The following is a 12,605-nucleotide window of genomic DNA, read 5'->3' on the forward strand; positions in this document are numbered from 1 at the left end:
TAGACACTTATGTTCCCCTTTAGCATGAATTATAATAAAGTGTAGGGATCCCTTAACTTACCATTAATCGCCATCGTCAGTTTTCAGGTCACAATTTGTAGATATCCAATACTAAACCCATCAAACCTGCTAAACATCAACATGTTAGCATTTTAATTTTAAGCAAGTTAGCATGACAACATTAGCATTTAGCACAAAACACTACCACCCCAAGTGGCCTTTTAAACAGAGCCAGGCTAGCTGTGGATTGGGATTGTGGGATTGTGGGATGTGCTGGGATTGGCTCCAGCCCCCCGCGGCCCCCGGTTGACGATGGATGGATGGATGGATGGATGTTAAGCAAAGCTAGCATGCACCGGCTGTTGCTTCATGTTTAAAGAACAGAGCTGACCGTGGTATCACTGTACTCAATGTAACAATTCCTTTAAGATTCATTAAGATTACTGAGGTCCTTGGGGCAGATTGTGAGTCACATGATGAACAGAATTGGGTGCTTGACAGCAAGGTGATTTATAGTGGAGACTACCCAGCTATCATATTAGTAAGGGACTGTTCATGACCCATCTCCAGCTGCTTTTGTTTCCTAATGGCACTTTACAAGAGCAGGGATAAGGCATGTCTGCCTTTGTGCAGAAAAAAATGAGTGGAAGAAGAACTGCCAACTCCCATTTATGCTCCCATCAGAGGCCCTCTCATGGCAGACACAAGCACTGCTGCAATGTGGAATCACTGTGAGAGATGTGTGGATCTCTGGGAGGGTGACCTACTTTTGCTCCCCTCTTTGGTCTGCTATAGAGAGCTGCGAGTTGCGCTGCTGCTGAGCACACAGCTTGTAATGTTATCCCTTCTGACTGCAGGTGCAAGGCTCTACAAGCCACTACCAACGAGGCATGTACAGATGCTGCATGAATGTTCTGTATTATGCATGCACATATTCTCAGCACTCAAAAATGTATTCCCACGTTGAAAAATTTTAATCTTCAAGGAAGTTGGGAAACATGCTTATTCGCTTTCTTGCCGAGAGTTAGATGAAAAGAGGAGACCCTTAACAGCTCCTTCAAGGATGTTTTATTAGCACTGGTTCTGTTGGCACTTCAATTCATCATCACATGTATTTATTTTTCATATTTAGTTTAGTTTTTGTTTGTCTGTTTTGAACTCATTGCTACTGTCTGTTTTTGTCTTTTAATTTATGTTTGTGTGCTAACAGTCTGAGCTACTGGATACCTGAATTTCCCATGAAGCTACCATTGTCAGCAGCCGCTTAGCTTAGTACTAAGAGGGTCAAATAACTAGCATGGTTCTGTCCAAAGCTAATAAAATCCACCTACCAACACTTCCAAAGCTCACTAGTTGTTTCTCATTTGTTTAATTTGTATAAAAAAATAATTATATTTAACACGTATTTTAAGGGGTCTTATGTATAACAATTTCTTGACCAGAAATAGTGTGCCACATAACCCCCCAAAACCTTCAAGTTGTCGTTTGTACTACCAAAGAGATATAATGTGTTAATTTGTGAGATTTAAAGTAGTAGTAAGTAGTGGTTCCCAATCTGGGGGTCAGGACTCCCACAAAGAGTAGGGAAGACTTTCAGACTTTGCTCTAAACAAATGCCAGCAGGGGCCACAAGTAGACATAGCTTTGAGATGTGCCAAGCAAAAACATTGGGAACCACTGAACTAAAGGATACTGCCTGTCGTATTAATGATACTTATTTTAATAAATTATATTCTTGTTCTGCATAGGCCTACTGGGTCACATCAACAAGCCCTTGACATATGACCTTTCTGAGTTTGAAACCCCCATTGCCAGAAGCTGTTTGCAGTCATGCTAACATCACTGCTGACTTATTTAGCAGCTCCGCCAATGCACATTAGCCCGTGTAGCTAATGTCTCAGCCAAAGTGCCTCTCTGCCTCTGCTCTAAGCATTGCCTCTGGTGGGGGTTGATACGCCTTCTAGCATCAGTTCCACAGCATCGCTGCTCCTGCAGAAAATAACTTGGGGAGGTGGGGGTTTGGATTGCCACGCTTTTAATTTAGCTATATGTTTTCACGGTCTTCTAATTGAATGTTAGATAAAAGTAGAACCCATGAAACCCCCTCACTGAAAGTATAGTAGAACAACAAAATGCAGCATTGACATAAAACTGGAGAGAATGCTGTTCTATATTACTGAGCTTATTTTACAATTCTACAACACACAAGAAAACCAGAAAAAATTAAATGAATTAAAGGAAATAAAAGGAATTAAAGGAACAACTCAACATTTTGGGAAGAACTCAATTTCACTTTCTTTCTGAGAGATGAGAAGATTGATACCACTCTCATGAATATGAACTTTAAATATAAATTAGAGCCAGAACGTTGTTAGCTTAAAATTTGGCATACAGACTGGTAGCAGGGAAAACCGCTAGCCTGGTAAGACAGACATGCTACTGGCGCCGTTATGCTGTAATGCTAAAAGAGAAAAGGGTGTTAAATAGATAAATAGAATTTGACAAATGGAAAGTGTTTTACTGTTGGACAAAGCCAGGCAAGTTATTTACATCTGCTTCCAGCTAAGCTTAGCTAATCATGTCCTGGCTCTAGCTTCATATTTAGCGTATAGACGCAAGTGGTATTGATCTTCTCATCTAACTCTTGGCAAGAATAAGTATATTTCCCGAAAAGTCTATCAAGTCCTTTAAAGTCTCAAATGGTTTTTCTCTTATTTGAATTAAATACCATTAGGTCCTTCACATTTTGTGAATGAAAGGTGGTTTAGAGTCACTCATTAGCATCTTATCGCCACTTAGCGTGTCAGTCTTTAAGAACTACCATACTAATAAAGAGACTCTCTGGAGCAGTGAGTCATTAGAAGTGTTGACCTTGGCTCCATTGTGTGTTAATCGCATAAGCCTAATTGCTTAAGGAGTCACAGGCTTTACAGCCTAAAGCCCTTCAGCGCTAGCCCAGCTCCATCTCCACTGGAAGGCTCTTCAAAAGGCTGCAGTATGTTGTTCCTGTCAGTGGTTGCTGTGAGGAAGACAGTGACATTATCTCATAAAGTGTGGATAGGGTGAGTACTGGGTCAAAGCTGGAACAGCTGGAAGAGACACAAAGGAAAGTACTTCTCAGGAAGCCTTTTTCACTGCGTCAGCTTGACTAGCATTAAAAATTCAGATGCCTAGAAACAATCCATATCCTCACCACCAGCTGTAAGTATGGTAGTTTAATGAATGGCAAAACAAAAGGTCATGTAGGAGTCGCAGTTTTGACTGTGAAAGAGAAATTGATGTAGTTTCAACAGCAAAGCAGCTGACCTCTTTAGAAAAATAAATTATTTGGCTGAAGCAGTATCACTGTTACGAACCTCCAGTGGAAAATCCAGGGGAGGAGGAGGTTAGTGACAATAATAACGTCATTCCAGGTTGAAGGAAGCCAGGAGATGGATTTTACAGTACATTTGGCGTTTTATTTACAATAAAGAAAAGTGCTAAGGTACCCTCAGGGAGGGTCTACAAAAAACAACTTCCCAAAAACGAGGAAGCGCCCAGTCCGGATACTGTTGGGACAACACGTCAGCAAACTGCACACTAGAAGGGTAGCTCACAGGAAAACAAATGCCACAAAGGAGAAAATAATATAATACAATAATGAATACCACCCTCCCTCCACTGAGGGAGTGAACCCCACCACGAGGTTCAGACTTGTTACACGCTACACTACAGTGTCACCCAGCTCTCCATGCCGTCTGTGCTCCACACTCTCCACATCCAGTCTACCTGCTCTCTGCTCCTTATACCGGCTCCTGCGCTCCCGCTGATTGTAAACTGGGGACAGGTGTGCACCCTAGCCTCCTGGCTGCAACATCAGAGGGGGGGAAGGGCAGGACCTGCAGAGGACAGACGAGCAGCAGTACCCCTGAGCAGACACACACGGCCTAAGGGCCATAACAATCACTAAAAGAAAAATGTAACCTGTTCATCCCGATCCAGCCTATTTAGCAATAACAACAAAAGGCCTTTAAGAATCATCTTGCAGTTCAGAAAAGTTAAAATAAGACAACCCTAGCATCATAAGGCAGCACTTTGACATACATGCTTTGTTCATACAATGAAAATGCTAATGTATAGGTAATGTTTAGCAGGTATAATATGTACCATGTTCACCGTCTTAGTAGCATGTTAACATGCTAATGTTTGCAGCATTAAAAACATAGTGTAGCTGAGGCTAATTGAAATGTCATTAGTTTGAGGTATTTATTAAAGTACAGTGGGAAAGTGTTGGACAAATAAAGATTTTGAGCAGATTGATGGTCCTAGATGAATAGTCATGGGATCACCAAAGTCACTGCAATTCACCCTGAGTGGACCATGAGTGTTTATAAGTAAATAAGTTGAGATATTTCACTGAAAACCTCAAATCTCAATGTGAATAAATGTGCTTGAGTCATTAGGATTCATCCTCAGGGGACTATGTATGTGTGTACAAAATTGCATGGCAATCTAACCAATAGTTGTGGAGATATTCCTCTTTACCAATGTGGTGGACACACACCGACATTGCCATCCTTAGAGCTAAAAATTACAAATTTCATACTTAGAAATTTAATACAAAGGTTTATGATTCAATTTTTTTTGCTTGCAGTCCTATATTAGCACTAGTAGCCACAGTTCAGCCAAAAAACCAAGGTCAGATTAGCCAGAAGGTCCATTCAATTAGATATTTAAAATGGTGAAACTGCTAATAAAGAAAGAAGGTGTAGACAGTATGGATTATCAACAATGCAAGTAACTGCTCTCCAGTGATCCTAAGCAGATTGCCTAAGTAAGGGTAAGCCAACAAACAAGAAGCTGAGTGCTTTCTTGTGTGCACTTGGTTTTAAACACCCTCCAGTGTCTCAGCTTGGGCATTTTGTTCATTTCAACAATTCTGCTCAGCATACATGTCTGGCCAATCAAGGTGAACATTTGTTTTTCTGTGTACATTGTTTTGGGGGGAAAGTAGGGCAAGATGAGCTGCAGGCTTGTTTAGTGCCCGCCCTCTGAATCACAACGCACACACAACATGGATACATATGAGCTATAATACCTTAACTGTAATGCCAGATGAGCAGACGCAAGGTCATGGTTCAGCACTTTATTTTGTTCTCAATGTCCTTTTTCTTGCATTTCTCACAAACTAGTTCAGATGTCTGTTTCAACACATGATGATTTTGGACATCAAAGGATGGATTTAATATCATATGACCAGAAACAGCAGATCTGAGTGTGTCTGATTGAGGCAGCCTCCTTTCAGGACGAGACCCTAAGAAATCACTGAGGCTGGTGTTGCCAGGTGACGAGGCTCGGCGCTGCTGAGAGGATCCTGCAGACAAGCAGAGGAGCTGCTCCCTATTGCAGACATGAACATGATTTTACATGGTACTGTAGATTAAGACAAAACATACTTAATCATTCACTTTCTGCTCATATTTTATCCGTGTTAGCGGCTCTAGTGAACGCAACGTTGGTCTAGTTCACCACTTTGGCCCAGACTGAAATATCTGCTGGATTGCCATGACATGTTGTATAGACATTCATAGTCCCCAGAGGATTAATCCTACTGACTGTGGTGATTCCCTGGCTTTTATTCCAGTGCCCCCAACAGGTCCTCTATTGCTCCATGAGGTAAACATTTGTGGTTGTGTGTCAAAAACTACTGTTTGATAAACATTTCGATGGATAGATTCATGTTCCTCTCAAGCTGAGGTGTAATAACTTTAGTGGTCCTTATTTCTCATCTAGTGCCAACACCATGATGAAAACCTAATGCTTATTATTAACATCATCTTTACTTTGTGCTTATTAATATTTTATCATGCCAAAATGATGGTGAACCTGGTAAACATAACAGCTAAACCTGAGTAGCAGGTTTAGCATCGGCATTGTGAGAAAGTCTGTTAGCATTTAGTTTAAAGCACCACTGTACCTAAGCACAGCCTCACTGAGTCAAACATGGCTTTAGACTTAGTCTTGGAAAAGATGAGTTCACGTAAAAACTTATATTCCACTTTGGAATAATACTAATTTGTCAAAAATGATGTAAATTCACTTTATACGTGAATGTCTATTTGGCAGATTTGCAGTGAATTACTGAAACAATAATGCCTTAAAAAAGTGTGGCTGTGTCATTTACATGAACTCACACACCCACTGTAGTTCAGTCTCAATCGCACATTGTGTATACCATGTATATTAATCCGACACTGACAACAATTCGAAAAATGCAGTATTTACTCTTGTTTGAGTAATGTTTGCTAAAGGTTACAGGGCAGTTTTTGTAATGAAACTTTAAATTTGTGACCTTTTAAAGATGTATGTCTTCAGTAATTAAATGTTCCAGACAGGGTAGAGAGGTCATAGAGTATTGAGAGACACACTAACGCATTGTTGTTTTTTTCTTTTATTGGGACTTATTGACGATAAGAAAACTAAAGAATAATGCCAAAATTAAAAACATCACTTTAAAAAAGAAACAAAAAAGCACCTGCTAAAAGGTTTAGTCAGTTCCTTCACATAATGTTTATGCCTGAAACTGAACACTTAACTGTTCTGTTAACACAATGCTGCCACCATGTGGTCATATCTGACAAGAGCACCTTTATCTGCTGTGACATTCAGACCTCTTCCAACGTTTACTCCTCTTGGTATCAGAAACTCAAGTTGCACGCTTCCTTCTTTTTCTTGTCTTTAACTCTGTGAAAACACAAAACACATGTTAGATATCAAAGTATGTACAGACTGCGGGGAAGAGTACTGACTGACTAACTTACTGACTGATGCACTGCTGGTGTCATGATGAGGTGCAGCTACTTCATCTGTTGCAACTGCAGGCTTTGATGCTGATAGCAGGTATTTTGGTACATGCTGAGAAACAGAAACAAGATCAAGACAATATAATTCTGAGAGATTAACACCAATGTTACGAAGATTGTCTTTAACAGATCAGAAGCAAAGAGCACAAAGCAACACCTGGTGATGTGGCTGGATGGTGCCTTAGTTTCCAGTATATTCACATCAATGTATGCATTTTTGTAAAATGCCATCAACTGACTTTTGTCTTTGTATATAGTAAATATTTAAAATCAGTAATGATAAAATGTACACAAACTTACAACATAATGTGTAATAATTATGTGTTTTGAAAGAAACAAACACCATTTCATGAGAAACAAAGATAGAAAGTGAAAGAAAGAAAAAAGAGAGAAAGAAAGAAAGAAAGAAAGAAAGAAAGAAAGAAATCCATCTTAGAAAATTCAGCTCCATTGTCTCTTTAAGGGTCTGACATGCTCCCCTTAGATACAGGTTTCTGAAAATTGGGCTCTTAATTCTAATAATGCACCATAAACTGCCCTTTAACACTTCTTATTCATATTGCAGCACATTTTCTTTTCTTTTATTACATTAACTTTTAATACATTTGTATTCTATATTGTGTTTGTGTTTTATGTGCTGCCTTGCTACAACAAGATTTTCCTCATGTGACATAGTAAAGATGTAAACTTAACTGGACTCAAAGAATGCAAAGAGGCCAATACATCTGTTTTAAAAGAATATTTTGATGTTAACAGATTTTTAGGGATGCACCGATCCTACTAGTTCTCTCTTCCCACACATGTCAGATCTGTATGCTTCACTGCAAGAAATTCATTGGCTTCATTTATATGTAAGATAACGTGAGGACAGGGTTTGTCCTCACTGTGGCACTAAAACCTCTCATTCAGAGAACAACTTTACTGACAACAGGAACACTGAATTTTAGTGTTACGATGATGAAGAATGTTACTGGACTGAATGGATCGCAAATTCTGATCTGGGTTGTGATGTTCAAAAAAAATATCCACAGTAGCGGAGTGGGCTGGGATAGCGACTCTTGCTTTTCTCACAGGGCTGGGTTAATACAGTAATTAACTTGATATATGTCCACAAATACAGTTAATATAATAATTGCACAATAGTGAGCACGACATGTGATCTTGCCTCGTCTTTGCAGCTTACACTAGTGGCAGGTAGGAGGGGTGAGTCAGTGAACGAGTTGGTGGAGATGAGGACTTGTGACTCGAGTCTCTTTCACTCATGATTCACACATCACTGCTGCTTACATTACATGCTCAGGAAAACAGAGCAGGAAGTGTGGTGAAATGCCACAGCGATGCCTGTACAGTGATTTCTTTATCTAGCACACAATCTGCAAAATGAATGAAACCACAATCTCGAATAACGGCTTGAAGATTTTTTCTTTGCCCTACTTACTTGAACGAGCTAGTGGCATAGAGGTAAGATACACAGGGTTGACATACTCTTCCCCATTCTATTTTTTTATTTTAAACTTTCTTTCCAGCTTTTTGTTTATGTTGTAAATAAAACATGTGTCTGTATTGTATCTTAGTTGACTTACCATGTATTTTGTTTTAGGTGACAGAGCTAAGCATCTATTTTTCTAAAACAAAATGATCACCTGGTACTCTTTGAAAACCCAGAATACTAGAAGTATAGTATTCTTGTTTCCTGATCCAAACAGAAAAGACAGAAATGGCATGTCTTTGTACAATGTGTATAATTAAAACATTTCATTATCAGTTACATTTGTCTTTATTGATGTTACTTTCTATCATTTTATATTTTCAGAAAACAATCATATGTTCATATTTTCCTTGAGTCACACAAAACAGTATTAGCAGATTTATAATTTCTGATTATCTGGATAAAGAAAAAAGTCACAACTCATCTGCACTGTAATATTTATCTACTTATATTTCCTTATTTTCTTGTAAATGGGTATTTCATGTACTTTTTAAATCACTCTGCATTGTATTTCTATCTTTCTAGCTTGACTGTACTTTTGCACTTAACTTTAAAATTAAAGTTGTGAGAGGGGGATTTATATATATATATATATATATATATACACACACACGTTATATATCATTTAGTTTGTATATCAGAAAATATTGCTAAGCCGTAACAGTTAAACTAACAGACTTACTGTATTTGTAGTACACATATTGTGTATGTGAACCTCTTGCATTAACGCCAAATTATAATCATACTGAGAGTGGGGACCTCCACATGTTCACCTCATGCCGCCTAGATAAACTGTAATGTTGAACAGACCCAGTAGGTTTGGGGGCGAGAGTTGGATTCGCCTCTGGCTTTGCTCTGGATCCTCTGGCTGTGTCGTCGTTCCATGGAGCTGCTGGGATTATTTATGGTTGAGGGCCGAAGGCGACTGCTGGTAGATGCAGTTTCATCTACTTCAGCTAGGAGGTCCATTAGCTCTTCATCACTGATCTCCTCCTCCACCATGGAGATGTCTGTCCAGGGACAATTTTACACAAAGAAAAACTGAATTACTTGCAATAATCTATCATCTATTTCTTTACTCACTGAAAATATTAGCTTTTTAATGGTTACTTCCTATTGTAAACAGTCATTTAACTACTTTTGTTTTTTAATGGGTTGAAACCACCAGCATGGCCCTTTACACAAGGGCTACAATACAAAAATTATAACATGTGTTAAGTAAAAAAACAGGATAATGTGTGTCAATTTGGGTGACAGACGCCTACTTAGTGAACTACACAGCTTTACCTGTATGCTGAGGACTGACCGCACACTCAGGACAAATCCAGTCACCTTCAGGACCCGTGTTTAATGATGGTGTCAAACAGTCCAAGTGATACCTGAAACAATAAGTACAACAGTACACAGTTCTTGGATTAAGTACCTTTAACCTGTATTTCCAGCAGCTCCAACAAGAGCTTGTAGTTTGTGTTTCAGTGAAATAAAAACATCATAGGGAAACAGGTCAAAGTCAGTCAAGTGTAACTCACTACTGAACTCAATATAATGCTACTGCTTTCAATAAACAAACACTGGGATGTTCTGAACATTAAAGACTAAAGTTATCTGGAGGTGGAATCATGACAAGATAAAAATGTCTAACTTTAAAGTGCACTGCAATGCCATACCCTGAATCGCAGTGTATGCACACCAGCAGCCGGTGCCTGCGGTCGCTGCGTCCACATTCCTCACAGATAACAGTGTTGCTCCCCTCCTGTTCATCAGCATTTTTTTCCTGTGCCCTCACTTTGATCTGTAGCAGCACAAACAGTTCAGCCCCCACCCACAACACTGTCCACATATATTTCCAAATACTTGGCAGAAAGCTTCCTTCAGCATACTGCAGATGATTACCTTCTTTTGAATGGCCCCTCCTGGGCACCGTCTCTGGTGGATGAAAGCAAAAGAGATCCGATCCACCGGGCAAGTGTTGGCTGTCTGAGATTCAAGATGAGAGATTCACACAGTATAAAACCCAAATATATTCCATCTACAATTATACAAAACAGACAAAAGCAGCAGGTGTTCACATTTGAGAAGCTGGAAGTAGAAACTGTTTAGCACTTAATATATGATAAATGAGCCAAGTGATCATTAATTCATTACACTTGTTTTGAAACACAAATCAATTGTTTCAAGAAAAGTATGTTTATCTTGCAAATTTCTGACATTGCCAAAGTGTATTTGTTACGCCTTATTGGAAGAATTTAAGAAAGTACATTTACTCACTTACTGTACTAATGCACAATTTTGAGGTATTTCCCTTTCAGCTACTTTATACTGCTACTCCACTATATTTAAGAAAAAAGTGTACCTCTTACTCCACTACATGTATGACAACTTAGTTAGGAATTATTTTTCAGATTCAGATCAATACTACAAAATTATGATATATACACAGGTTAAAATAAGACTTTATCACAAATTTACAAGCTACCCAGCAATATATAAAATTATTTAAATTAGACCCACCTTTACTAGCTGCAACTATAAGTGATATACATATTAATGTACCAATAATTATAATACAATATACTATTATTATGAAATTTGGCATTCTGCATGAGAACTTTTACTTTTAAGTATATTTTGGTGTTAATACTTTGAACTTTTATTTGTAACAAAGTATTTCTACACTGTGGTGTTACCATTTTAATTAGTAAGACTGACTATTTTGCCGGAGTGACAGGTGAAGTGTCTGTTTACCTGAGACCACTGGAGAATACAGTCCAGGCAGAAGACATGCTGGCAGCTCTCCAGAGAGGCCACTGCTTGCTTTTCAAAGGGGCTTAGGCAGATGTAGCATTTATCTGAATCTGATATGACATCTGCACCCGCTGTGGACTTATCCATAGTTTAAATATTCCTGACCAAAAAAGCGTGTTTAGATGATCTTTTACGCACACTTAAAGCAGAAAGTGTCTCTAAATTCTGCTATTAGGTATAAAGCAATCTTTTCTCAATTTTGTTGCTATGACATGATATTAAATATACCATAGCACGAGATCGGCTTGCTGTTAACGTTAGCTAACAGTAACTGTTACCGTGAACCCGTTACTCAGTACGGTTTTGTATTAAACCAGTACAGACAGACAAACATTGTTAATCATTGTTGGCTTTTAGGCTAGCTGGTTGTACAGCATCTATTAAATAAAACAATTATAATTCGCATTTTAACTGAAACATTAAAATTGCTAACTGTTAGCTACTACTTTTCATTTCACTTCATGTTCCGCGCTGCACAGAAAAACATCCGGTCCCAGTCTTTCAGAATAAAAGCATCAGATCCACGGTTCTAACGTTGATTGTTTTTTTTGTTCCACAATAAAGTGTTTAGGAACCATACCAACCTGTATTTGACATTTCTAAAAAGTTACTTCAAACTACCAAAACTGAATTAACAACTGGGCTAAGCGGGCAACTGGCCCAGGGTTCACTCTATGGTTTCAGTGGGTTTCAACAATGTGGCAACTGGTTAGTGGCAATTTGATAACTACTAATTTTATTAGGAAATATGCATTACTACTAAAAGCACAATACTGACATGATAAGGTCCTTCTTTATTACCTGATCCTGAGGCCCTGTTTCCAGGAGGGTCAGTCTATGAAAATCAATTTTTAGGGCCACTATTTCAGCTGATCTGTTTTCTGTATTCATGTTCCCCTCTACCTTACAAGCCTTCCAGGGCCTGCTGCTGCGAAGCATCCCCAGAGCATGATGCTGCATCATCATGCTTCACGGTGGAGATGGTGTGTTTGTATTGATGTGCATTGTTTGGTGTTCGCCAAACATAGCGTCTAGTCTGATAACCAAAAAGCTAAATTTTTGTCTTATCAGACCAAAAAATCTTCTTCCAATTGACCTTAGAGTCTAGCACATGTCTTTGGGCAAATTCCAGACGAGATTTCATGGGAGTTTTTTTTCAACAGTGGCCTTTTCTTTGCCACTCTCCCACACAACCTCGACTGGTGAAGAACCTGGGTAACAGTGGTTGTATGTACAGTCTCTCCCATCTGAGCCCCTGAAGCGTGAGGAGTTTGTGAGGACGGCCAGCTCTAGGCATATATTATATTATTAATTAATTGACATTAGTTTGTAAAAATCCGTTTTCACTTTGATATTAAAGAGGTTTTTTTTTTTTGCAAATTCTTGTCAAAAAAGCCAAATTATATTGACCATGATTTCATGTATAAAAGAAACAAAAGGGTGAAACATCCAAGGGGGGTGAATACTTT

At 38.8% G+C, this 12,605-nt stretch overlaps 1 protein-coding gene across 2 annotated transcripts; it reads right to left on the minus strand.

Annotated features, from left to right (window-relative positions):
• Positions 1-6,412: 6,412 nt before the first annotated feature.
• On the minus strand, positions 6,413-11,626 carry LOC119906128 (PHD and RING finger domain-containing protein 1-like). Of its 2 annotated transcripts, none has more exons than XM_038723655.1 (7): positions 11,077-11,626; positions 10,225-10,308; positions 9,999-10,123; positions 9,619-9,710; positions 9,142-9,341; positions 6,805-6,894; positions 6,413-6,723 (listed from the first exon to the last, which is right to left on the minus strand). In XM_038723655.1, the coding sequence occupies exons 1-7, from the start codon at positions 11,221-11,223 to the stop codon at positions 6,718-6,720; spliced, it is 744 nt and encodes a 247-aa protein (XP_038579583.1). In that variant the 5' UTR covers positions 11,224-11,626; the 3' UTR covers positions 6,413-6,717. The 2 variants fall into 2 exon arrangements, with proteins under 2 accessions (XP_038579583.1, XP_038579582.1); XM_038723654.1 differs by having other exon boundaries at positions 6,801-6,894.
• Between the last annotated feature and the right edge of the window lie 979 nt (positions 11,627-12,605).

Source organism: Micropterus salmoides, unplaced genomic scaffold (assembly GCF_014851395.1).
Source record: "Micropterus salmoides isolate LMB-PRFRI ecotype aquatic unplaced genomic scaffold, ASM1485139v1 Ms_hic_scaffold_16, whole genome shotgun sequence".
Taxonomy (NCBI): Eukaryota; Metazoa; Chordata; class Actinopteri; order Centrarchiformes; family Centrarchidae; genus Micropterus; species Micropterus salmoides.

Bases quoted from the DNA above. Each gene is read 5' to 3' on its own strand.
- LOC119906128 (XM_038723654.1), bottom strand. From the start codon at position 11,223: ATGGATAAGTCCACAGCGGGTGCAGATGTCATATCAGATTCAGATAAA. The intron at 9,711-9,998 runs GTATGGCATTGC...TTATTGTTTCAG, and splicing joins TGCATACACTGCGATTCAGG to GTATCACTTGGACTGTTTGA. The intron at 9,342-9,618 runs GTAAAGCTGTGT...GTCCCTGGACAG, and splicing joins GGTCAGTCCTCAGCATACAG to ACATCTCCATGGTGGAGGAG.